The sequence below is a fragment of the Salmo salar genome, chromosome 16 (genome assembly GCF_965601325.2).
Source record: "Salmo salar chromosome 16, fSalSal1, whole genome shotgun sequence".
NCBI classification, from domain to species: domain Eukaryota; kingdom Metazoa; phylum Chordata; class Actinopteri; order Salmoniformes; family Salmonidae; genus Salmo; species Salmo salar.
Window position 1 is genome coordinate 62,658,564 of NC_138306.1, and position 26,529 is coordinate 62,685,092.

General features: G+C 42.2%; 1 protein-coding gene across 4 annotated transcripts in view; it reads left to right on the forward strand.

Annotated features, from left to right (window-relative positions):
* Nucleotides 1-26,529, forward strand: part of LOC106574338 (neural cell adhesion molecule 2) — a 499,358-nt gene that overhangs the window by 409,412 nt on the left and 63,417 nt on the right. For all 4 annotated transcript variants that reach the window (XM_014150199.3, XM_014150197.3, XM_045697543.2 and 1 more), the window contains exons 7-12: nt 1,672-1,841; nt 11,958-12,103; nt 16,795-16,945; nt 19,991-20,178; nt 20,459-20,555; nt 23,376-23,549. In XM_014150199.3, the coding sequence (XP_014005674.1) occupies nt 1,672-1,841; nt 11,958-12,103; nt 16,795-16,945; nt 19,991-20,178; nt 20,459-20,555; nt 23,376-23,549 (926 nt within the window). The remainder of the gene's footprint in view (nt 1-1,671; nt 1,842-11,957; nt 12,104-16,794; nt 16,946-19,990; nt 20,179-20,458; nt 20,556-23,375; nt 23,550-26,529) is intronic.

Consider the following 26,529-nt stretch of genomic DNA (forward strand, 5'->3'; position numbering starts at 1 on the left):
TACTTGAGGAGAGATTTGGGAAACTTTAGGAGGTCTCCCAAATGTGCATTCATATATATGATGCTCTATCAAATGCTAATACAGTTGTGTGGGAGGAATTCATAAATGTTGTGTACATGTCAAAGTTCATTTTCAAGTTTCAGAAGAAAAGTCTGAACTGTGCCATGCATATAACCTTTGGAGTGGCTCCAAATATAACAGTTTTTGCATTGGCTGTGGGAAGGATTTTGACTGACCATTTTTTTGTTCCCCCGCCTCAAATTCACTCTTGTAATAGCTTTTCTATCAATGGGAGAGATGGAGTTTTAATTGGCCATGTAATTACAGAAAGCAATTGAAATGTTAAATCTAGGTTTATCCTGTGAAAATGATATCTCGATGTGCCTCGCCTTGCACCACTGGCTTGCCTAATTGCTCCATGTAGACTGTCACACTGTATTGAGTTCAAATAAATGGTTTAGAAAGCTCTGGTTTTTAACCATCCTGACCACCAAGCTTGACTCTGTACTGTGGCCTCGTGACCACATCATCGTACACTCTTAGAAAAAAATATGCTTTCAAGAGTTCTTCGGCTGATCCCCCTTGAAGGACCCTTTTTGGTTGCAGGTAAAACCCTTTTGGGCTCCATGTAAAACCCAGGGTTCTGCATGGAACCAAAAATTGTTCTACCTGGAACCAAAAAGGTCCTAAATGGAACCAAAATGGTTTGTCCTATGGGAATAGCCGAATAACCCTTTTGGAATCTTTTTGTCTAAGAGTGTACTGCCCTCTTTGTTCCGCCTTGAACACTACTCCACACTGACCACAACTCAACCCTGACCGTCACTCCATCCTGACTGCAGCTTCACCCTAACACTTTGATCATTGCTCCACACACTGACCACAGGTCAATTATTGACAACAACTCAACACTGACCACAACTCAACTCTGACTACAACTCCACTATGTCCATTGTGTTCTCTTCATCATGACAACTGCAATCTGACCACTGTGCCACCATAACCATACCCCCCTCCCTCCCCCTCACACTGGTTTGCAAGACTACACTCATAACCATTCTGGTATTAAGGAGCAAGAGGACACCTCTTTCTTTCTCATCTTCTTTCTCTCATACACCCTCCTTCCCCTCCTCCCTCAGTTACATTTCCTGTTGTGGCGTGTGGTGTTTCCACCTGGCTGGCTGGTTGTGCCTGCTTTCAGTCAGTCATAGACTCTGATACGGCCAGTGTAATTTCCTGTGCCTAGCGCGCTGCCCGCTCCACAGACCAGCTTGTACGTACACACACGCACAGTTCTTCATTTCCTCCCTGGCTCCCTCCAGCCTTATTACTATACCTCAATGTTTCTCTCAGTCCACTTTCAATTATCCTCCCTCTCTTTCGCTCTCTCTTTCCTTGAGAGACGGAGTTTTAACATCATTATAATGTGTGTGGGGGATGTGTGCGTGTGACAGAAATGTATTTTGAAATGCAGTAAAGCTATTTTATGCTTATCGTATCAAGGTGGTGGTGGGGGGGGTTGTGTCTGTGTGCATGCATTAGGATATACATGTTTTATCTCTATGTTTGCATGTGTGTGTAGTTGAATTGGTTGTGCACCTCTAGCCTATATGTTTTTATGTGTATTGTACGAATTAATCATCTCTACCTGTACTGTATCTCTGTACACAGGAAGGGCCAGCAGTTGGAGAGGTCAGAGCAATATGTCCTCAACACCATGGAGGCAGGCAGGAGCACCCTGACCATCCGCAACATCATCCAGGGGGACGGGGGCGACTATACCTGCCGAGCCACCAACAAGGCCGGGGCAGAGGAGAGGGAGCTCTTCCTCAAAGTGTTCGGTGAGTGTAGCAGCATGTTCTTCGTGGGCATCCATACTTATGTTATGACATTCTCAAATTTAAGTAAACATGTCAAATGGTCTCACGTCACATAAAATAATTACAACCAAAATATAATGTCCTTCTCAGCCATCTTAATGTCGTCATGCTACTGTACCTGGATTTTATCTGGTTATTTGATGTTGCTTCGACCAGAAAAACAGAATTGGACCAAGAATTCATGTCATTTTAGCATACCCATTTACTTTTGCCTATAGAAATCAAAAGTTTTTCTTTTCTGCATCTTGAGAGCTACAAACTGCAAATTCTGCCATAGACAGTAGGCACTATAATAATCTACATGTTTCCTGTGCATTATAAGCAACATAAGCTACATATTCCTGAGTATTACCAAAGATTTTTTATAAATAACCCAAGATAGACCACAGCCTGTTGTTTCCAATGAGAACAAATAAGTCATAGTGAGCAGAACAAGCATGGAGGGGGGCAGAACCAAGAACAGGGCTCCCCAAATCTGTTCCTGGAGAGATACCGTCCTGTAGGTTTTCACTCCAACCTTTTTCTAGCGCACCTGATTCTAATTATTAGCTGGTTGATGGGTTAGTTACAACTGGAGTTACAGCGAAAACCCACAGGAGGCTGGTTTTCCAGGAACAGGGTTGGACAGCCCTTTTCTAGAATGTATTTCCATATTTCCGTTAGGGGGAACACATACTCTGTGAAGGGCACGTGTGTAATAACTATATCCACCCTTATCCATGAGAACATATGCATAATGTCGGCCAAAATCCATTTTGTTCCATCTTCTCCCACTGCCGGCCACTGGGCTTCTCCTTATCACCATATTTGGCATTGAGTAGAAACGCCAACCAGATGCTTCACAATTACACATCCGGTGAGATATCTGTCTCATTGTTCTATCTGTGGTATTATTAATACATATTGATTTGAATATAAGGTGTTTCATCTTGAGCGCAACAAACAGCCAATTCCTATTCATCAAGGAAAAATATTATCGCAGAGGAAAACTTTCACCATACAAATCAAATTTAAGTTTATTTGTCATAGTGAAATGCTTACTTACAGACTCTAACCAACAGTGCAAAAAAGGTATTAGGTGAACAATAGCTAAGTAAAGAAATAAAAACAACAGTAAAAAGACAGTGAAAAGTAACAGTAGCAAGGCTATATACAGTAGTGAGGTTATAAATGTAGTGAGGCTACATACAGGCACCGGTTAGTCGGGCTGATTGAGGAAGTATGTACATGTAGATATGGTTAAAGTGACTATGCATATATGACTATGCATACACTTGCATACAGTTGCCACTACCTCAACCAATCATTCAACAACTTGACTCTAATACAATTCCGGATGGAAAAAAATGCATCTAATTTATTGTACAGTCGGTGACACCCTGTTCATAAAAGTTTACATTTATATTTTCATAAAGCTGCCAGCATATTTCCTCCTTGATTATTCCGATGGAGCTCTTTCCTCTTTATGAAAATATATGGATATTTGTGCTCTAGTCATCAAGATCCTTTCAAGGCCAAGGCTCCGGTTGTTCTTCAAAATGCACATTTTAAATTAAGAAGTTAGCAGAGGGCTTGAGTTTTGTTTCGCAAAGTGCGGCTTGAAACACAGTTGTAAGATAGTTTTATTACCCCTGACAGTTGAGAGAGCAGGGGATGAAGAGAAGAGAGGTTGGTGTTGCCCGCAGAGTGCTGCACTGGCCAACATCTGGTCTACCATGAAACATCAATATACTGTATATACAGTGGTTCCTCCTTTAAAAGTTGCGTCATACTGCAACACACCTTGTGGGCTGCTGCAGCATTCTATGGCATGTTATTCAATTGTCAGCCATTTTTTAGGTTAATGCCGGTTAGTGCTAGTTTGACCACCAGAGGGCATCTTTGAGAAGCATTTGATAGTCTCCCATATTAGCATTACTAGAGAATTTAAAACCTTTTTTGTAATAACATAGTACATGGGATTGATTTTAAGACATTTTGCTTAATATATTTGATTAATATTATGGTGTTTCTATTCCGAGAAAAACGAAACCCTCCGTATGGATCCAAAACCAAATCAACATCTGCATTTTGAAAGAATATTTGTATCATTATTTTATTAACGAAAGCATAAAGATGCTGATGAAGAAATACAGTACTGAACAGTATACGCTTTTACATTTGGATAATAAAGCATTTAAAGAATTTTGAAGATATAAGCAACCTGCATTTGTTTATTAAGCTACTGTACAGGCTGACAAGTAAACATAGCCTACAATACATACTGTAGTAAACATGGGAAAGTGCCTAATTCCTTACATAAGGGAGAGCAGGCCATGTCTGTACTAGAGAATGCGGGCACGCAGGAGACCGTGGTTCAATTCCCCGAGATGGGGAGGAAGGAGTAGGCTGTCCTTGTAAATAAGAATTTGTTCTTAAATTATTCTATATATGTAATTTCATAGGCGTGATGTCTTCACTATTATTCTACAATGTAAAAAATTAAGAAAAATCCTGGAATGAGTAGGTGTGTTCAAACTTTTGACTGGTAATTGCTTAATTAATATGATTAATATTATGGTGTTTCTATTCCAAGAAAAACGAAAAACCCTCTAGGTTTCCATTAGGATGGAACGGAAAATACGGTGCTTGTAATGAACACGAGGGGAGACAGAGAGCTGGGTTCAAGCGCAGGGCGCAGCTGGTGTTTATTGCAAAGGACCACAGGAGGAGGCAGGTAGCTGTGTCCAGGGGCAGGCAGAAGGTCATACACAGGGGGTCCAAAAGGGCAACAGTACAGGCAGGGAAAAGGCTTGTACCATAGTCCGGGAGATCAGGTAATAGGTATATAACAGGAAATCCGATAGGCTAATGTACAGGCAGGGAATAGGCAAAAGGTGTCGTTAGTGAGGCAGGCAAAAACTATCATACACGAGAGAAGTAAATCACGGGAAAAACAGAGCTCTGAAAGACGTATGTCACAAAACAAACAATACCTCACAGTGATGGGGTGCAAAGAACTGAACTGCACCCTAATTTTCTAATTCTAGTCTAACCAATACCCACACGTAGATTCAGTGAAAATAAAAATCTCATTGATTTATCAAGACCAGTCCCCATGCTTGTCTCAGAGCAGCGCGAGACAATGCTGAAATCGTATTGCTTCAAAAATCGTATTACTTCAAATCATATTGCTTCTAACTTCAATATGCTTTTTTAAAATCAGACCTACACCGTTTTTAACAGCACATTACTCAACACTAGTGAGACTCATTTCGCCTATGGTAGGCCTACAAGTATATCTAAAAATATTTTTTTTCAATTAGGATTGGAGGATTCTAAATTAATATCGAAGGGGCATTTTCTGTTAGGATCTGTGAGAATATCTAAGGGTCTTTTATATAATTTTAAATGTATTAATAATAATAATAATAATAATTGCTTCGTTTAAAAAGTAATGATATTTTGGAGATTTAATTTTCATTTAACCTAGAGTGAGTGAGAAAAAGGCAATTCTTGAACATGGGGTGAGACATTCTCACTAAAGCCAGTTTGTTATTTATAATTATTTATTTCTGGAGAAACCTAACTTGATTATTTAGCAGACATCACATGCTTATATTCAGTCAACACATATATCTTAAGAATATCATGGAATATAATTGAACATTTTCGTTTCTCCATGCTTGTCTCAGAGCAGCGCGAAACGGTGCTGAAAAAGATGTCCACAGTGGGAAGGCTATTTATAACGATATTTTGGAGATTATTTTGTTTTGAGAAAAACGACAGTGAGCAATTGTAATCTGTTTAAAGGCCAAAATAATATTTAAAAAGGCCAAAATATAGCCATAATATTCTGTAGTTTCGACCCAATGATTCGTCTGACAAACAAAGACTTCGCGTCCTGCAGGCCCAGGCATGGATCAAAGCTGGCGAGACATTCAATGACGTCATCTTCACAGACGAATCGACCGTGGCCCTTGAGCAATGTGCTCAAAATTGCTACAGAAAAAGAGGAAGAAGATCAAGCAAGCCGAGTCCCAAGTATCCGCTCAAACTCCATGTGTGGGTGGCAATTTCTCGCCAGGGACCAGGCCCATATTTGATTTTTTGATGGTAAGTTTGGCTATTTACAAAGCGAAAAGTATATAAAATATTGTAGCCTACACCTCACCGACTGTTATGTGTTCCAAAATAATTCACACTTGCCTCCTTTTTCAAGTATCATGGCTCGAGATTTCTTTGAGGAACAAATCATCAAGACATAGGCTGTCCCCTATGTCAGAGAGGTGTTTCTGGGATCACATTGTTTCTTTCAAGGTAGGATTATAGCAATATTTTGTTGCGTTTAGGCCTATTTACATGTATATTTCTATTATTGTACCTAATGTTGGCTGTTAGGCTAACTAATATTTTTTCTTCTCCAAATGCAGACAATGACCCAAAATATACTGCTCAAAAAAATAAAGGGAACACTTAAACAACACATCCTAGATCTGAATGAAAGAAATAATCTTATTAAATACTTTTTTCTTTACATAGTTGAATGTGCTGACAACAAAATCACACAAAAATAATCAATGGAAATCCAATTTATCAACCCATGGAGGTCTGGATTTGGAGTCACACTCAAAATTAAAGTGGAAAACCACCCTACAGGCTGATCCAACTTTGATGTAATGTCCTTAAAACAAGTCAAAATGAGGCTTAGTAGTGTGTGTGGCCTCCACGTGCCTGTATGACCTCCCTACAACGCCTGGGCATGCTCCTGATGAGGTGGCGGATGGTCTCCTGAGGGATCTCCTCCCAGACCTGGACTAAAGCATCCACCAACTCCTGGACAGTCTGTGGTGCAACGTGGCGTTGGTGGATGGAGCGAGACATGATGTCCCAGATGTGCTCAATTGGATTCAGGTCTGGGGAACGGGCGGGCCAGTCCATAGCATCAATGCCTTCCTCTTGCAGGAACTGCTGACACACTCCAGCCACATGAGGTCTAGCATTGTCTTGCATTAGGAGGAACCCAGGGCCAACCGCACCAGCATATGGTCTCACAAGGGGTCTGAGGATCTCATCTCGGTACCTAATGGCAGTCAGGCTACCTCTGGCGAGCACATGGAGGGCTGTGCGGCCCCCCAAAGAAATGCCACCCCACACCATGACTGACCCACCGCCAAACCAGTCATGCTGGAGGATGTTGCAGGCAGCAGAACGTTCTCCATGGCGTCTCCAGACTCTGTCACGTCTGTCACGTGCTCAGTGTGAACCTGCTTTCATCTGTGAATAGCACAGGGCGCCAGTGGCGAATTTGCCAATCTTGGTGTTCTCTGGCAAATGCCAAACGTCCTGCACGGTGTTGGGCTGTAAGCACAACCCCCACCTGTGGACGTCGGGCCCTCATACCACCCTCATGGAGTCTGTTTCTGACCGTTTGAGCAGACACATGCACATTTGTGGCCTGCTTGAGGTCATTTTGCAGGGCTCTGCTGGCAGTGCTTCTCCTGCTCCTCCTTGCACAAAGGCGGAGGTAGCGGTCCTGCTGCTGGGTTGTTGCCCTCCTACGGCCTCCTCCATGTCTCCTGATGTACTGGCCTGTCTCCTGGTAGCGCCTCCCTGCTCTGGACACTACGCTGACAGACACAGCAAACCTTCTTTCCACAGCTCGCATTGATGTGCCATCCTGGATGAGCTGCACTACCTGAGCCACTTGTGTGGGTTGTAGACTCCGTCACATGCTAACACTAGAGTGAAAGCACCGCCAGCATTCAAAAGTGACCAAAACATCAGCCAGGAAGCATAGGAACTGAGAAGTGGTCTGTGGTCCCTACCTGCAGAACCACTCCTTTATTGGGGGTGTCTTGCTAATTGCCTATAATTTCCATCTGTTGTCTATTCCATTTGCACAACAGCATGTGAAATTTATTGTCAAGCAGTGTTGCTTCCTAAGTGGACAGTTTGATTTCACAGAAGTGTGATTGACTTGGAGTTACATTGTGTTGTTTAAGTGTTCCCTTTATTTTTTTGAGCAGTGTATATTGCCGCCCGAGTTTGCATTACAAATGAGGGCATAAACTGGGTCAAGACGCCAGCAGAGTAAGTAGAGCTTTATGTAGTTAAATAAAGGTGAAATAAAAATAAATATATAATATCTAAAAATGTTTTTTTCATCTCTACATGTAGGTCTCCGGACTTAAACCTGATCGAACTTGTTTGGCATCAACTGAAAACATTCATCCGTAACTGCAAAGCTGACAAACAAAGATAAACTGGTCAAGGCCATCAAGATGTTTTGGCTAGAGAAATTGACGATACAACAATGCAACAAATACATTGATCATCTCATCAAGGTTTTACCTGTGGTCATGGAGCTGGGTGGAAGTGCGACTAAAATGTAGTTTAAATAAACATCCGCATTTGAATGTATTTTTTCTCGTTATTTTATTAACGAAAGCATAAAGAAGTTGATGAAGAAATACTGTAATGCTGTTTTGAGTTAGAAATGTAACACTTTAGAGTACTTTAGCATCAAATACATTGCAAGTTGAGGGATTTTCACAACAGTAGCCGGGCTATAAAAAGTATATTGTCCTGCTAATAGGAAATACTTGCATGATGGGCTACACCTGCTACAGTACAACAGTACACGTGTGAAAAACATGTGTTTGAAAACCTGTTTTCAAAATGCCTCCGGTTGTCCATCACTACTGTAAATAAAAACACAGCATCTTGCTTACATCTTGTTTACATTCTTTATTGTAACCACAATGTCACAAATAATTTGTATCTACCTTTCCAATTACTTTTAGAGTTTGGGATTTACAAATGTGCGCTTTTCATTATTAGTTACATTGTTTTAGACTTTTTTTCTTTAAATGTTTATTTTATGTAGGATGCTACATTTTTGACCAGTTGCAATTGTAAGTAGGCCTAATAAAGAAAATCCTACTTCTAGAAGGCTGTTAAGCCTCATAGCCTACCTCAGCCAGTTAAGTTATTTTATATAGGTCTAGGCTCCGAAGAAATAGACTCCAATTAAGCCCTCTCATTGTTTGTAAAGTCAAATTAAAATGAAGATTATGGTTGAAATGAATTGCTCGACTGCTGTAGGTTTTATCCATCTGTTGGTGTGCAACACTTACGTAACAAATTAGCTATATTTTCAGCACCAGCCACTGTTCACTTCCTATTGATTGTGCTGCGGTTCCCAGTTGTTTTTTAAATTGAACCTTTATATAACTAGGCAAGTCAGGTAAGAACAAATTCTTATTTACAATGACGGCTTACCACGGCCAAACCCGGATGACAATGGGCCAATTGTGCACTTCTCTATGGCACTTCCAATCATGGTCAGATGTGATACAGCCTGTTTTTGAACCAGGGACTGTAGTAAAGCCTCTTGCACCGAGATGCAGTGCCTTAGACCACTGCGCCACTCGCGGCCAAACCCGGATGACCCTGGACTAATTGTGTGCTGCTCTATGGCACTTCCAATCATGGTCGGATATATGCTCCCTGCTTATTTCATTACATTATTATGCCGGTCTCAGAGCAAATAGCCTGGATTGTTACTCCCATCTCGTTCCTCGCCCTCTTCCACCCGTCATTCTCCCCCTGAGTGGCTTGCTTGTGGGCGTGCTGGCAGGATATGGCAGCACCTTCGGTTATGCGTCAAGTATTCAGCATAGCAAGTTTGTATGAAGGTCTGGTTATTCACAGGCAAATAGTAATATGCTCTTAACCGCTCTGGTGACAAACAAACTTTGCTGCCCTGTTTTCAATCATCCACATGGCTGGGAGAACCTCTTCAGATTAATGCAGATGAAGGGAGTTAGATATGCATAGGAAGTGTAGTGTACTGTTTTCTTTGTTCTGTATATATGAATTACAAATCAGCCTTTACTTAAATCATGTTTCTGGTCTATTGCATAGTTACAATGTGTAATCATTGATGTCCCAGGAGCAGTAGTGGTAAACACGGTTGAAGTGTATAATTGTAATACATACATGCAGACACAACACAGCAGTTTGATACACCTGGTATTGGATATGACTGAAAAAAAACTGCCTAAATAGCGATTTTCGTAAATTAACTTTATGACAAAAAATATGCAGAATCGTTTGTCTCTACTGACATATTCCTCTGAATTATAAATTTTTTGCTTGACTCGTTATGACATTATTACTTACATTTGCTTCCACCTTAATGTTTTGTCAGCCATCTTTGCTGAAGAAAGTCACCAGCGACGGGTGGCTTGCGTCAAATTCGTCATTGGAACCACTGGATATGATTGGTCAAATATAAACCTTGAGACCCAAATGCATAATGAGTGCTCTAACTCTCCCTTGCGGTGGTCTGGAGCAATGAAGCCGTGGCGCTGGGTACCTCTAAGTCCCGGGGTGTAAGCTCGGAACTTTTAAAGGAGGAACCACTGTAGGCTATATTGAAATGGGAATCTAGTCTTCATGTTAAAAAACTTGAAGCAAAAGCTTATTTTACAGAATAATGTGTATAAGAGAAGACCTTGATGAAGGTATTGGCTAAATGCGTTGATTTTATCAATAAAACACACTTCCATTGTTCTACCAAGAGTCGCTTAATATCTTTTCATCTTCAGCTTGCTCCACTGAACAGTTATTTGTCTATAAAGGAGAAGACACACTTGCACAAAATTTACCATCTCTTATACCTGTTGTTCAGAAGCTTAAGCCCATTCCCATATCATATTGATATGAAATACTATCATATTTCATTTGAAGGGGGTAAGTTATTGTTCATCCTTTACAGCAACTTTCCCACCCTGGAGTTATTGTATGAATCATAGGCCTCATCTGTGTATTGCTGCTTGGTTCCCACTAGGGCCTCTGGGTGTAAATAAAAAAGTGTTGTAGTACTTGATGCAGGTCTCAAGGCCGTGTTTGAAAGTATTTAGCTTACCTTGAAAAATAAATATCACCAAAATATTAAATGACTTGTCATTTCTGTCGAAAGATAATTATTTATGCTTCCATTTTTGGCTCTTCAAGGACTAAGCTAATTTAACTATTAAGACTATCAATTAAGAAAGTAATTGATTTTGTGTGTATGTGTGCGTGTGTATGTACATGTATGTGTGTGTGTGTGTTGGTGCATATAGGCATATGTGTGTGTATGACCCTGTTACGTGACAAGCTCTAAATCCCCTTAGATGGCTCATCCACCCTAAGGTTCACTCTTTTTGAAATTACAAACGACTTCTTCATCTCGCCGAGACAGCCTTAAAGATCAGACACACTTTAGGTCTATTTCTCCATTCACTTTCATTTCTTCACAGTTTTACAGCCCTTGCTACTTTACTTTACTTTACTTGTACAGGTTGTCATTTCTTTTTTATATACATGATTCATATTGCACACTATTTGCCCATGACACACGTGACGTTCGAGCGCTAACTTAGACAGCCATGTCTGAGAGAGTGACTTATCGGTGAGCGGACCTCTACACCACAGCCACGGTTCCCCACTCCTTAATGCTGTTTATCGGGGGTGCTCAGCATAAAAAAATGGTTTGTCTGGAAAAAAAACGTATTTTGCAGAGAAAAGGAGAAGTATAGGTGTTGTGAGAAAGAGGTTGTAAGGGAGTAGGGAGACTTAACTCAAAGTCCTGGTTGTCTGTCTGGTTGTCTGGTTGTCGGTCTGGGCACGGTGTGGACAGTGGACTCGAATGTACCAAAGACTACTTTTTCTCGAGGCTATAAACTGCGATGCACACCCCTTCTTTCAGAAGTGGAAAAGTATGATTCTGAACAGAAGATTTAGATCGTATGGCCTCAATAGTCAAGCCCAAAGTCGTTCATCCTCCAATACATGGTGTTAGCCCTAGACGTCTCCTGTCTAAAATTGTCTTTCTCTTTCTCCCTATTTCTCTTTCTTCATTTCACTCTGACTCCTTATCTCTCTCTTTCTCTCTTTCATCCCCCCTCTCTCTTTCCCTCCTCTATCTCTCTTGGTCTCTCTCCTGCTCTCCCTCTCTCTATTTCTCTCTCCTTTATCTATCTTGGACTCTCCCCCCTTCTCCCTCCCTCTTTTTAAATCTCTCTCTTTCTCTCTCTGTCCCTCCAGTCCAGCCACACATCACCCAGCTGCGTAACGTGACAGCGGTAGAGGGCAGCGCCGCCATGATCTCCTGCGTGGCTGAGGGGGAGCCGCTCCCTGAGATCTCCTGGAGGAGAGCCAGTGACGGTCAGAGCTTCGCCGATGGAGACAAGGTAACCCTAGGCTGTCACCTGCTCTTACTTCCGTCCCCCTTTTCATTGTATGTTGCCTGCTGTTGCACTCTACTGGTACCCGTATCACCCTCTCTAGACACACACAGTTACACGCAAGCAAGCAAGCACACACACACACACACCACACACACACACACACACACACACACACACACACACACACACACACACACACACAAGGTTGTCCCTGCTTTTACTGTCTACCTTCCACTCACTGCATACTGCCTACGGTCACACAAAGTACCGTCCTCAACCCTCTCTCACCCTTTATTTCTTGCACAGACACACATGCACAGACCAGATGGCCGGTATTAACAAAGAGCACGTCTGAGGAGAATGCTCACCTTTGAGGATGGATGTGACTGCGTCATAGAATAATTCTCAGTACTGAGACATTTTTTGAGTATAGGTTTTGTGGGCCCAGTAATTCCAACATCTCCTTCCTAGAGCTCTTTAGAGGCACTACGTTATATCCACCATGCAATAAGGTATATGTGAAGTAAACGATTGTTAATTGTGTTAGTGAACAAAAGAGAGATAGGTAGGCCATAGGGTAAGCTACCTCATCCAAAGATTTGTTATACTCACAGTGTATCAAGGTTGGATGCCATTGGTAACTTATTTGAAACAAAACCATGTTGTATATGACTAGGATGTTTTCAACGAAGACCATTCATCTCTGAGGTTCTCGGAGCATAAATTGTGAAAGATAGTGCCTCAACAGACAAAGGTTAAAGAAATGCTCTAAACATGGCAAAGAGTAAACAGACAGCTACCATGTGCTTTGCTGTCATTGTCTCCGAGCACTTATACTTTTCGAGAGGCGCTGCATTAGCAAAGATGGCTTCTGCTTTCCCCGGGAGAAAGGTCAATGGCTGAGATAAATGAATGTGTGCGTTGGCGTAATCCGCTCAGCTTGATAAATCAAGGCACCGCATGAGAGTAAATAGTTCTTTGCACGCTGAGGCAAATGAAATTATGGAAATGTGAGCGCCGAGCAACACACCTAAATGTATGGGAAAGAACAAACAGGGCTGTGTGTATACTGTTGCCTTGATGGATGGCCATGTTCATTTAGGTGAAAAGCTAGTCGCCCCTTCTTTCAATTTACATCTGCATATCCAGACACAGCCAGCGGGCTGCTCTCTATTCTCTTATCCAGTACCATAAAACGTAACGCCACTACTTTTACGTCGGGGTAATGTAGCAAGAGCATTGTTTTGTTTTGTCGCCTATTTGCCATGTCGCTAGCCAGCTAGCGTATTTGTTTCTCATTAAGGCAAATAGAAAACCAAGCAAACTAGCTGAGAAACAGTGTACGCTGACTGAAAGTCAATGATACATAGTAACACAGCATTGTGGGTTTCTGTTTGCCTGTTTTCTCGTCTTAATGCCACTGGCGAGGTTATGCTAGCACTAGCAGCAAGCCATGCAGCTCCCCATTCACGACAGCTTAATAAGGTCTTACAGCAAGACGACACTCCCAAGGTCAACAGCCACAGCCACTGTATCTTAACTGAAGAAAGAGGATAAGGAAAGATGATGCATCTTGTTTTAAACTGATCCAGAGCCAGCACTAATACCATTGGAGAACTTTGCATGGGGTTACTTGGAGTTCAGCTTTGGAGATATCTTATTTAAGATCATGTGTGATCATTGCAGGGTGTAGCAGGGCATGTCCAGTTTCCTCACATCAGATGGAGAGGGCTTCCACTGATCTGCTCTGCTCTCCATCTTTCATCTTCCACCTACCTTTACCTCTCTCTACCTATCTCTCCCTTTTTCCTCTTGCTTTGTGTGATTGCTGTCTCATTCTCTCTCTCTTTCTCCTTCCTTCTGTCTGTCTGTGTCTGAGTGTGTGCTCCTGCAGTGTCTCCTGTCCATGTCAGCTCCTCTGCACTGCATATCAAACAGGCTAGTGTCTCAGTCCCTCCCTCCCTCTCTCTCTCCCTCCTCTCTTTCCTCCCTCCTTCTCCCTAGAGAGAGCATCCCTTCCTCAGCCAGCGGAACCTGGGAATAAATAACCCACATCCAGGAGAGAGAGCAAGAGAGAGAGAATGCGTAAAGCCCAGTCAGCATTCTCTTCCTCTGGCAGATTTGCTTTCTGGCCCCCCCCAATTTATTTGACAGTGTTTCTATTCACTCCAAATGCAATGTCCAGTTCCACTCCTGAATTGTTCAAATGGAATGTGGAGGGCACCTGCTGTATATGTGCAGTAGCACACTGTGACCATGCTACTGAAAGCACCACTTTCATAGCAACCACAATTTTATAAACAATAATCACATTCAAGGTAAAACCAGGATCAAACCAACTTTTATCTACACAAGTGACGATTCACCCGAGATCAAACCAACTGTATTATACCCTTTATCACTCCTTAAAGGGAGGCCTCTTTAACCTGGCAGTAGCGAGAGACTGTGTGAGCTGAAATGACTGCAAGAGACTTCACAGTCAGGGCTAATATGACTGAGGCATTATAATGGGCATTAACAGCTGGAGCTGGATATGCATCGATTGTTTAGGGAGATCTATAGAGTGGGTGTTGGTGTCAGTTGGAGTCTGTGTGAGTCTGCCACATCTGCACACTGCAGGAGCAAGCTCCCAGGAGACACCAAGGCTCAAGACTAAAGGAGAAGGGAGGAAAATGACACAGAGATGGGTCCCAGAGGGTGGAGAGATATCTATTGGCCAAATTGGCATGGGAACTCCAGTGGTTACGAATGTTGGGCCCAGTCCTGCTGGTTTCTAACCCTAGCTCTTGATTAATCAATGGCAGTCACTATCTGCTTAGGGAGTCCGCACAGCTAGCAGACCTGTGTTCAAATAGTAATTGTTTTCTTTTAAATATTAAAATCACCAATGGAGTAGTCCCAAAAGTGCAAACTCTCAAAGTATCACTTTCTAAGTGATGATCACGTTGAGCCAGTTTGTCTTTGTTAAGTATCATTGATGATTACAAGGAATGATTGCTGCTCCCAATCTAATTGACCCTTGGCTTCAAATTGAGACCATCTGTCTTCACAGTTCTCTATCTAATTATTGCAAATCAATTGATAGTCAATCACATTAATCCTAGCCAGAGGCGTAAAACTGATTTTATATCAGATACTTGGTTTGACTGAGTGTCAAGGGGGTTTAACCTGTTAGGGCTAGGGGGCAGTATTGACACGGCTGGATAAAAAACATACCCGATTTAATCTGGTTACCACTCCTACCCAGTAACTAGAATATGCATATACTTATTACATATGGATAGAAAACACCCTAAATTTTCTAAAACTGTTTGAATGGTGTCTGTGAGTATAACAGAACTCAAATGGCAGGTCAAAACCTGAGAGATTCCTTTACAGGAAGTGGCCTGTCTGACCATTTCTTGAACTTCTTTTCCATCTCTATCATTTACTAAGAATCTCTGCTCTAACGTGACACTTCCCACGTCGTCCATAGGCGCTCAGAGCCCGGGAAAAAACAGAATGTCGTCATTCCAGCCCCAGGCTGAAACACATTATCGCCTTTCTCAAGTGGCCGATCAAGGGACACTGGCTTATGCGCATGACCCCGACCGCCCCCGCCTTTGGGATTTTTTCCTCTGTTTGCCGAAAAGGAGATTCCCTGTCGGAATATTATCGCTTTTCTACGAGAAAAATGTCGTAAAAATTGATTTTAAACAGCGGTTGACATGCTTCAAAGTACGGTAATGGAATATTTAGAATTTTATTGTCACGAATTGCGCCATGCGCGCGACACTTCTTTACTATTTCGGATAGTGTCTGGAACGCACGAACAAAACGCCGCTATTCGGATATAACGATGGATTATTTTGGACCAAACCAACATTTGTTATTGAAGTAGCAGTCCTGGGTGTGCATTCTGACGAAGACAACAAAAGGTAATCAAACTTTTATAATAGTAAATATGATTATGGTGAGTTCTAAACTTGCCGGGTGTCTAAATAGCGAGCCCGTGATGCCTGGGCTATGTACTTAGAATATTGCAAAATGTGCTTTCACCAAAAAGCTATTTTAAAATCGGACATATCGAGTGCATAGAGGAGGTCTGTATCTATAATTCTTAAAATAATTGTTATGCTTTTTGTGAACGTTTATCGTGAGTAATTAAGTAAAATGTTAGCGAATTCCCCGGAAGTTTGCGGGGGGTATGCTAGTTCTGAACGTCACATGCTAATGTAAAAAGCTGGTTTTTGATATAAATATGAACTTGATTGAACAAAACATGCATGTATTGTATAACATAATGTCCTAGGGTTGTCATCTGATGAAGATCATCAAAGGTGAGTGCTGCATTTAGCTGTCTTCTGGGTTTTGGTGACATTATATGCTGGCTTGAAAAATGGGTGTCTGATTATTTCTGGCTTGGTACTCTGCTGACATAATCTAATGTTTTGCTTTCGTTGTAAAGCCTTTTTTTCAAGCGTCCCACCTAGCCCATAGAGGTTAACAGTGTTGAAGTTGTGTGAGGTTGTTTTGGAGTAAAGGTCAACAGAAAAAAAGTGTATGTGTGTGGATGGAGGGGATAAAGCAAATTCTTCACATGAGATGTACAGTATACAATACATTCATGATCATTCGTGTGTGTGTCTGCGTGTGTGTGTGTTTGTGTGTGTGTGCGTGTGTGTGTGTGTGCGCATGCATGTGTGCCTGCACAGAGCCAGGATGGGCGTGTGGACGTGCGGGGCCGCCATGGCAAGTCCATGTTGACCATCAGTGGGGTGAAGCTAACTGACTTAGGCCGTTTTGACTGTGAGGCCCTCAGCAGGATCGGGGGCCACCAAAAGAGCATGTTCCTCGATATAGAGTGTAAGTACATTTTGAGAACAAAAGCATACATGCCTACTCAGATACAGTATGCACACACAGGTTTGCACACCTGCACAGTATTGAGGCTCAAACTGAAGTAGAGATAAGATTCTCTATTGGAGGACAATGGAATTTAATAAAAAAGTTTCTTCATTATTACATCTAAAACCAATACAACTTGTTTACACAACAAAGCATCAAAACCACACACACAAATCTGCTGACTTGTAATATGCCATTGTTGAACACTGTTTCTGTTTCCCTTTTGCGGGAACAGAAACAGTGTTCAACATTGGCATATTACAAGTCAGCAGATTTGTGTGTGTGGTTTTGATGCTATGCTTGTGCTAGATTAATCACAACAGAGTTGCCTGCCCCCCAGATAGGCTAAGTAGTAGGAGGATATCCTGCTGCATCATTTATCTATCCCCTTTATTTCTCAATTTCACATTTTATTGTAAAAGATAAATGTGATCTTCATCATCGTAACATCACACGGGACACATCCACAGCCAAACTCATTCCATAAACCAGTCTAAATAACAGGTTGCGCTGCCAAAAAAACAAAACACAAGTTAGTGACCTAAAAGCTAGATTTCTTTACAATGTACCACATCTCTGGTGAGCACAAGGGAGAAATATAATACTGTTTAGAAAATAGCTGTGTGTCAGCTAAGCTAACAGCAGCTAAATACTTTATGATGGCAGCCATGTTTGTTTATGTCTGACAAGCGAAAACTCCATAATCCCAGAATGCCATTCACTATAAGACACAAACAAACATAGTCAAAGTCAAAGATGGCTGTGCCCATTGCCTGAAAAAAATATAAGCACATGACTTGACAAGTCGCTTACCGTTCTTGACAAATCACAAAGGACACAGATGATCACCCCAAATACAAGCCTACTGCCTAGCCTAGCCGTAGTGCAAAAGCTAGACAGGGATGAAACCATTTTAGAGGGTTTTTCAAGTCCATGGTCGGTAGAAATGGGGGAAGGTATTGTGTGGAGATATGACGCAGGAAATACTACTATAATGGGGGATTTATCAATAAGTGGGGAGCAAACACAGAAGTTTATACGCTAAATAAAAATAAAACCCCTTGAAAGTGGGTCTGAGCTGGCAACCCTGAGGTACCGTAGTTACAATCTGATGCCGCATTCAAAACAACTGGGAACTCAGAAATCTCCGACTTCCGATTTCATTGCGTTCAAGACAACTGGGAAGTCTGAAAAAAACGATCTCTGACTTGGGAAAACTAGTTTTGAACGGTCGTCCAACTTGGGAAATTGTGCCTCTTTCTAAAGCTCCAACTTTCTGACCTGAAAATCACTGATGTCATGATTTATCTCGTATTTTTTCCAGTTCCCAGTAATCTTGAAAGCACCATAAGTCAGTCGTGTGAACTATGCCTTCACCTCATTTGTTTTTATAACATCTTTGGTCTGACAGACCCTTACGTGACAACCAGAATGCATTGTATGATATCAACAAACATGGCGCCACACATAGCTGGCAAATAGCTTAGCATTAGCTCATCATAGTCAGTACACATCATATGTGTACATTACAATCTATGCAAGAGTTGGAATGCATGATTTGTCACTAACACTTCAAAACGTGAATATAACAGTAAATACATTACATACATAAATACAGTATGCTACAGTAGGAACGACAACACACTATACAGAAAATAAGGCACTTACTTTGATAGGAACGCACACATGTCAAAAGTTATTATCTGTGAATAAACAACAATGAAGGCAATACGGGCGCCAGCCAGAAACTGTGCCAGGGGAAAAGTTTGTGCAAGACCTGTTCTGCCTAGAGATGCACAATGTCTTCATACTTGATCTGGGGAAAAACTGGGGAAGTGCTTGGGCTCTCGTTGAAGAGAGAAGTTTGTTCGGCTCAGTCTCAAACATAAATTGTCACCAACAGTGAAATGGGCCACTTCTTATGTGAAGTAATGAGGAGGCGGAATACACCTCCATTCAAACTGTTGTTAGAAAATAAAACTTGTTAGAAAATAATAAAAAATGTAAAAGTTGAAACAGCCTATAGATAATTAGCAGGCAGCGTGCCTTGGTTTGAGGGCAGTGTATGTTAACTGTCTTGTTGCATAACAATCACATTTTGGAACAGTGAGTGCATTCTGACATCACACGCATAAAAAAACTCACGTTGGAGCAACCATTTGAGATATTTGGAACTCGCGTGAAAGGCTAATGGCATGAAACACACATGTAATAACTGCCAAAGTAGAGGTGCAATTGCAATAAGGAACTATATAGACCCAGGTGTCTGTCTTTTCTAACAAACGTGCTATAAGTGGCACCCTTTGAGGTGAGCATGCATGACAACACTGCCCTCACTTTTCCCACGCCACCCTTGGCAATGCCACACCCTCAGAGCAGTGACCCATCAAGCCCTCCCTCAACACGACAGTCAGAAAGTAGATGGACAAAATGGGCCCAAGAGGTGTGTGACTGAGCGTAGCAGCGGCGGGAGCTAAGCCAACTGTCACCGCAGAGCTAATTAACTAATTTATTAAGTCTGTGGCGGGACAAGAAGAGGTAGAGGCACATCATCCTTCGTGACAAAGCACCAGGCATCAATCTCCCTAATGGAATACTGCGAGCAAGCATAAAAAAGACCATAATGCCACTCTACTGACTACTGGGTGAATGCAGCATCGAGCAGTGATGGCAAGCGGCCCCCCAATGCAGTGGGGGGATTGTTCATTAGCGCCCATCCAGCTCAGCACCACAGATTCACACACACACACGACACACACGCACACTCGGAAAGAGTATCGTAATGGAGATCTCTCGCCCAGCATGAGGTGTCCTCAATTAAGTTTAAGCTTCCTTTTAACTTTAGCGAGAGTGTATTGAGGCATTCATGAGACACTCTCCCTTTTCACTCGCCCAACAACCCATCTTTTGTATTTTTCATCTCAGATTTTATGGCTGTTTTTTATTTGCCTGGTTAAGCATGACTTGGAAGCTAACCGACCAATCATGTTGTGTCTTGGATAGACATGCCCAAATTCCAGACCAACCAAACCATCTTTTACTCGTGGGAGGGCAACCCGATAAACATCAGCTGTGACGTCAAGTCCAACCCGCCCGCCACCATGCTGTGGAGGAGAGGACGCCTCACCATCTCAGCTGAGGGCACTGCCAACACACGCATCCACACGACCGACGGCAAGTCCCTGCTAGAGGTGGGTATAGGAAGCAACAGGGCACCCACCGGTAACAATCTAACTTCAGAAATAAAAATCATCCCCAGCTTCCAAGTGGTCTATTCAACTCCTTTCCTCTCCTCTGCATCTTTTCCCTAGGTCATTGCCAACTTATCTGGTAAAATAAGGGCTGAATGAAAGAAACAATTCTTTATAATGGCTAAAATAGTATTACCAAATGTCTTCACTTAGTGTAATGCCAGTGTCATTGTATTGACTTAGCTCTGGTCTCTGTGCTCACTCAAATGTTTGTCCCTAGGTCACCCCAGTGTCCGACAGGGATTTCGGACGCTACAACTGCACGGCCCGGAACAACATCGGAGTGAAATACCAAGAGTTCATCCTGGCCCAGGCAGGTAAGTGCTGGCCTCATAAAGTAACCAATCCTCCCTCTTTATAGCACATTGGTCTTTCCCTTGATATCATACATATGGAATTGGGTAAACCATGCACCTCAACATATCAAAGTTCATCCATCAATCAAATAGTTCCAACTGTGTATCATCGCCCCAATCACTCAATGAAATATCTACTGCTGACCAAAGCAACAAAGCGCCACTTCAGATAGTATCTTCCAACTGTTTTGCACCCCTCTCTCACTCTTTTGTTGTTGATAACCTCCTTGTTTGCTGTTACCATGGCAGTAAATCCCATAACCACCTCCGACCACCCCCCAACCTCTATTTAGCCTAACCTAATCTCAAATGGTTCTCACTGATTTAACCTACTGTAGCTCCCCCTATTTACCAAAGTACCGCCTAAGTATGGTTTATGTTTAGATAATAAACATTCTAACTATTCAACTTTAGCGACTTGTACAACTTATTTGGAAGGTTTGAGAATCAATTGTTGATTCTGGCTTTGTGCACAGACCTTCATAGCTCAAACTTCCCTTTGTGTGTGTGTGTGTGTTTGTGTGTGTGAGCGTGCGCATGGCATTGTGTGTGTGTGTGCGTGCGTGTGTGCATTTATACTAGTGTGTTTGTGTGTATGCTGCATATCAGTGTGTACGTGCATTGCTGTGTGTACTATATGTACGTGTGTGCATTTATGCTTTCCCAGATAGTGTCTTCCAACTGTTTTGCACCCCTCTCGCTCTATTTTGTTGTTGATAACCTACTTATTTGCCATTTCCATGTCAGTAAATCCCCTAACCCCCCCCACAACCACCCCCCAACCTCTATTTAGCCTAACCTAATCTCAAATAGTGCTCGCTGATTTAACGTAGTTCCCTCTATTTACTAAAGTACCCCCTAATTTATGGTGCATAGAGCAGGCTAATATAAAATAACACAGTCCAATTCACTTTAGTGCAGATCCAATTACTTCAAACACAGGGCCTCTTAGAAGTAGAATTCTGAGAAAAAGTACTTACAATGTAGTTTTAAGAGATATTCTTCCACACACATACCCATATACGTATGCATTTTTCGCATACATGCGCACACACATGTCGGAACACACATTTCAAACACACAGAGACACCTTTAAAAACTCTCTCTCTGTCACAGACACACAGACATCATCACTAAAGGAAAGTAAACAAGTCTTCGCTCAATTAAGATTCAGATCTCTTTCCCTCTATCGCAATGAATGGAGTGTCGCCACATTGTGAATAACAAACCATAAGACTAAAACAGAGGTTTGGAGATCCATGAAATGAAACAATGGGTCCTTCACACACATCAGTTTGATTCGGCTTCAAAGTCTGATCATTAAAGAGAGAGGAAACTCTAGTGTAATAACTCTAGATAGAAGACTGTGAGCCAACCCTGTAAGCCAACTACCCCGCTAAATGCTAACACTTGATTCATGATCAGTTCATTTCTATAGAAACCGTGTCGCAGCACTAACCCACTTATGCAACTCCTTATGTAACTTGAATGATATTATGAATGTTATTGATGCAAGTAAATGTCAGATCATAGTTGAAAAGTCATGCATTATCCCTGATGTTAATACATTTTGGGCCTGAATTCACAAAGCCTCTCAGAGTAGGAGTGATGAACTACTGTAGGATCAGGTCAACCCTCTTATTCATTATGACTTAAAAGGCAAAATCAGATCAGTACTCCTACTCTGAGATGCATCGTGAATATGGTCTTTGATGTATTACTCAAGATATCATGGGGTTGTGCCAAGTTAAAAATGCAGTGTATATAAGACTGTTAAGGATTGACTCTGAAGGCTTGAACTGCCTATACCCACAGTGTTAGCAAAGATAGTTCAATTTGTCTCCCTTCCCACTCTAACTTTGTGTCATATAGCAACAGAGATTGAAAGAAATACAGTTTGTGTGTAAATAATAACTTGTCGCTAGATACACATTGTAACTATGCAACTTTTGCAACGTGTATGACTTATTTAGAAGGTATGTGCTGGGTTTTCAGAATCAATTGTTGAATCAGGCTTTGTACATAGACATTCCTAGCTCAAACTTTGTTTTTATCCATATGATTGATGGTTTCCCTTTGAGGTGTGTGTGTGTGTGTGTGTGTGTGTGTGTGTGTGTGTGTGTGTGTGTGTGTGTGTGTGTGTGTGTGTGTGTGTGTGTGTGTGTGTGTGTGTGTGTGTGTGTGTGTGTGTGTCTGTGTGTGTGTGTGTGTGTGTGTGTGTGTGTGTGTGTGTGTGTGTGTGTGTGTGTGCAGGCTGCATATCAGTGTGTACGTGTGTGTGCTTATGCTTGTGTATGTACGTGTGTGCATGTGTGTGCCCGATTGTGTGTAGCCCCACAACCGTGCTGAAAGGCCTCTCTCTCCTTAATGTATTCCTGGTCTTATAAAAGAGAGGCTCTTTAGGACAGCAACGGTTTCTTTTGATTTGCTCAAAGCCCCGTGGCTCCACCAGATAAAAGGGAAGTGTTTGTGTGATAACGGTATTGAGTCAACCGCTGATAAATATAATGGCCTTGGCTTTTTTTTAAACTACGCCTGAACACTGTATGTGGGTAAACACAAAGCATTCTGCATTGTAAAACCCAATAAGGCTGAGTTGCCATAGCGACATCTTTGTATCACTTGTGAGAGTTTTGATTTGCCAATAAAGACACACCAACAATGTTATGTTTCCAAACAATGTAATGTTTCTGAAGGGTTACCGGAACTGATGTTTGGATGTGTGTTGTTTCAATGGGGGACGGTTATGAGTGTGACACCTATTTCTCTGCTTTTTTGTAGACGTGCCCTCGAACCCGTACTCGGTGCGCTTGTCGGCCGTGTCACAGCGCATCGCCACGGTGACATTCATGAAACCCGACTCACATGGCGGTGTACCCATTGGCCACTACCTGGTCAACTACAAAGAAGTGGGCTCGCAGGACTGGAGAGACGTCAAGTCACATGGCGTCCAGAGTGAGTGTGTTCCCCTATTTCCTCTGTTTTGATCTTCATTATCCCTATTCTGATCATTGTCGCTGTCATTATGTCATCATCATTGTTTTTTTCATTGCCATCATCTACTGCCGGAGAATATCTACACCAAACACATTGGTTCACCGATCCACCGGAGCGGACTATACACAGCATACCATAATGTTCTGAATAATGGCCAAGTCTACCTCGCTCCCTATTCCACTGAACCGCTTAGGCGTGACAAACACAAGTCCAACATTTATCGGAAACTGTTAAACTACCTGTTCACTACCCTGCTGCTCTCCGGGGATGTGCAACTTAATCCTGGGCCTAACATCACCGAGCCAGCGATACTCACCGGAGTGGAAAGCAGGGGATGGCCTCGTCCACAGATCATCGCTGCTGTGGAAGTGGGTGAGTGCTATCGTCCCATGGTTTCTCTCGATTCACCCGGTTCCAGGATAGATTTGGACTCTTCAAACATACCCAAGCCGCTATATGCGATCCCTGACTTTGCTTCTGGTACGCAAGCTGTTTTAAGTAGTTCCCCACATCCAGTGCAAGCGGGAGGGATTGTTAATTCCGCTACCGAAATGCCCCTAATCAAAACGAAACAAAACGGCCTAAACCCAGCTGTCAGAAAACACAGAAAATTTAACTTTTTTCAATGTGTCAATCACTCTCGAGTCATCTGGGACCCACGGGCTAAGCCCAAGGGACTACTAGGAGGGCACTTGAACATTCGTAGTGTCATTCCAAAAAGTGATCAAATTCAACATCTACTCACAGACTCCAACCTTGACTTCCTCTGCCTCTCAGAGACATAGCTCCATACAAACTCTCCATGTGCTGCTTTGATTGTGCCTGGCTACAATGTTTTCAGGAGAGACAGGATTGAAGGAAGAGGAGGGGGTCTGATGATTTACATTAAAGAACATATCCGATGTAAACAAATTGAGTGGTCATGTGATAATGAACTAGAATGTATTGGCCTGAACGTTACACTGTCTCCCCAAATGTCCTTTACCCTTATTGGAATGTATAGACCACCTTCCACCAAAAGTGTGTTTTTTGATCAGTTTAATAACATGCTTAGGGAATGTGATTTTGGGAAGGAGGTCATCTTAATGGGAGATTTTAATATTAATTATGAAGACAAGTCTTGTAGGAAAACCCTCAAACGGATCACTAATACCTTTGACCTTACACAGCTCGTTAAAGGGCCAACCAGGGTGACTTGTTGCTCTAAAACACAGATTGATTTGGTGTTCAGTAATAAACCAGAGAGAGTGACTAAATCATTCAATATGGTTACTGGGCTATCTGATCATAATTTGACACTTATAGCCAGAAAGTTGTCTAAGAGCAGGTTTAAGCTCTCTACTGTTAGAAACCCGGATCAACTAAGAATACCTAAGAGTGAATTAAACTATTTTGAAAAAGCAATTAATGGAATTAACTGGAATGATCTCTTGTCCTATACAGACGTGGAAGCTGATAGTGAGGTTTTTCTATCCACAATCCAGGCTACAATAAATGGTTTCCTAAAGAAAATCAAATCCAAACCTGGCCAAAAGAGCAGTCTTCCTTGGCTAAATGGAGAAATTTGGAAATTGATGAAAGAACGAGATTATGCTCTAAAAACAGCCCTAAAATCCAAATTAGAGCATGACAGACGTAGGTTTACCATGTAGTGAAATAAGGTGATGAAAGAAATCAGACAGCCAAGGCAAACTTTTTTATTAACATAATTGGTGAGGCAAAGGGACATTCTAAATTGATCTGGGAGAATCTAAAAAAGTTAACAGGGAAAGACCATAGTAACACCGCAAAAAGACTAGAAATCATGGTGAATAACAATCTAACACAGGATGCAGTTGAAATAGCAATAGCCTTCAATTCCTACTTTATTGACTCTGTCAAGGTACTGACACAGAACCCCTCCACTGGTTTATTGGGCTCAGTGCTAGTAAATGACGCTCAACCTGTCTTCATCATAAGGGAGGTTTCTGAGTCAAAGGTGAACAAGGTGATTAGCTCACTAAAGAACTCTAAATCCAAAGATGTGTTTGGGCTGGACTCTACCTTTCTTAAAAACTACAAAGAGTCACTCATTGGCCCCATTACTAAGGTCACCAACACATCTATTGGTCTGGGGGTGTTTCCAAGGGTATGGAAGTCAGCCATAATAACGGCCATCTTTAAATCGGGCGACCCTGCTGATGTGAGTAACTACAGGCCCATTAGTATACTACTTGTAGTGTCGAAGGTTGTTGAAAAGTGTGTAGCAGAACAACTGATTTCCCACCTCAACAACAGCCCCTTCACATTACACTCCATGCAGTTTGGCTTCAGAGCGAAACACTCCACAGAAACGGCCAACTGCTTTCTTCTGGAAAATGTGAAGTCCAAGATGGACAAAGGGGGCATTGTTGGGGCTGTGTTTCTGGACCTAAGGAAGGCTTTCGATACTGTTAACCATGAGATTCTCATCACAAAATTGTCCAAGTTCAACTTTTCCCCCGATGCCTTGAGATGGATGAAATCATACCTTGAAGGCAGAACTCAGTGTGTCAGAGTGAGCAATGAGCTGTCGCCCACTCTTAGCTATGATGTGGGCGTGCCCCAAGGGTCAATACTGGGGCCCCTCCTGTTCAGCCTGTACATTAATGATCTGCCTTCCGTCTGCACTGGGTCTGAAGTTAAAATGTATGCAGATGATACAGTGATATATGTGCATGCAAAGAGCAAACAACAAGCTGCACAAGAACTCACTACTGTAATGGTCCAGGTTACAAAGTGGCTCAGTGACTCGTGTTTGCATCTCAATGTGAAAAAAACAGTTTGCATGTTCTTCACAAAGAGGGCAACAGATGCTACTGAGCCAGATGTCTATGTGTCAGGGGAGAAGCTCCAGGTGGTATCTGATTTTAAGTACCTTGGAATCATACTTGATTCCAACCTCTCTTTTAAAAAGCAT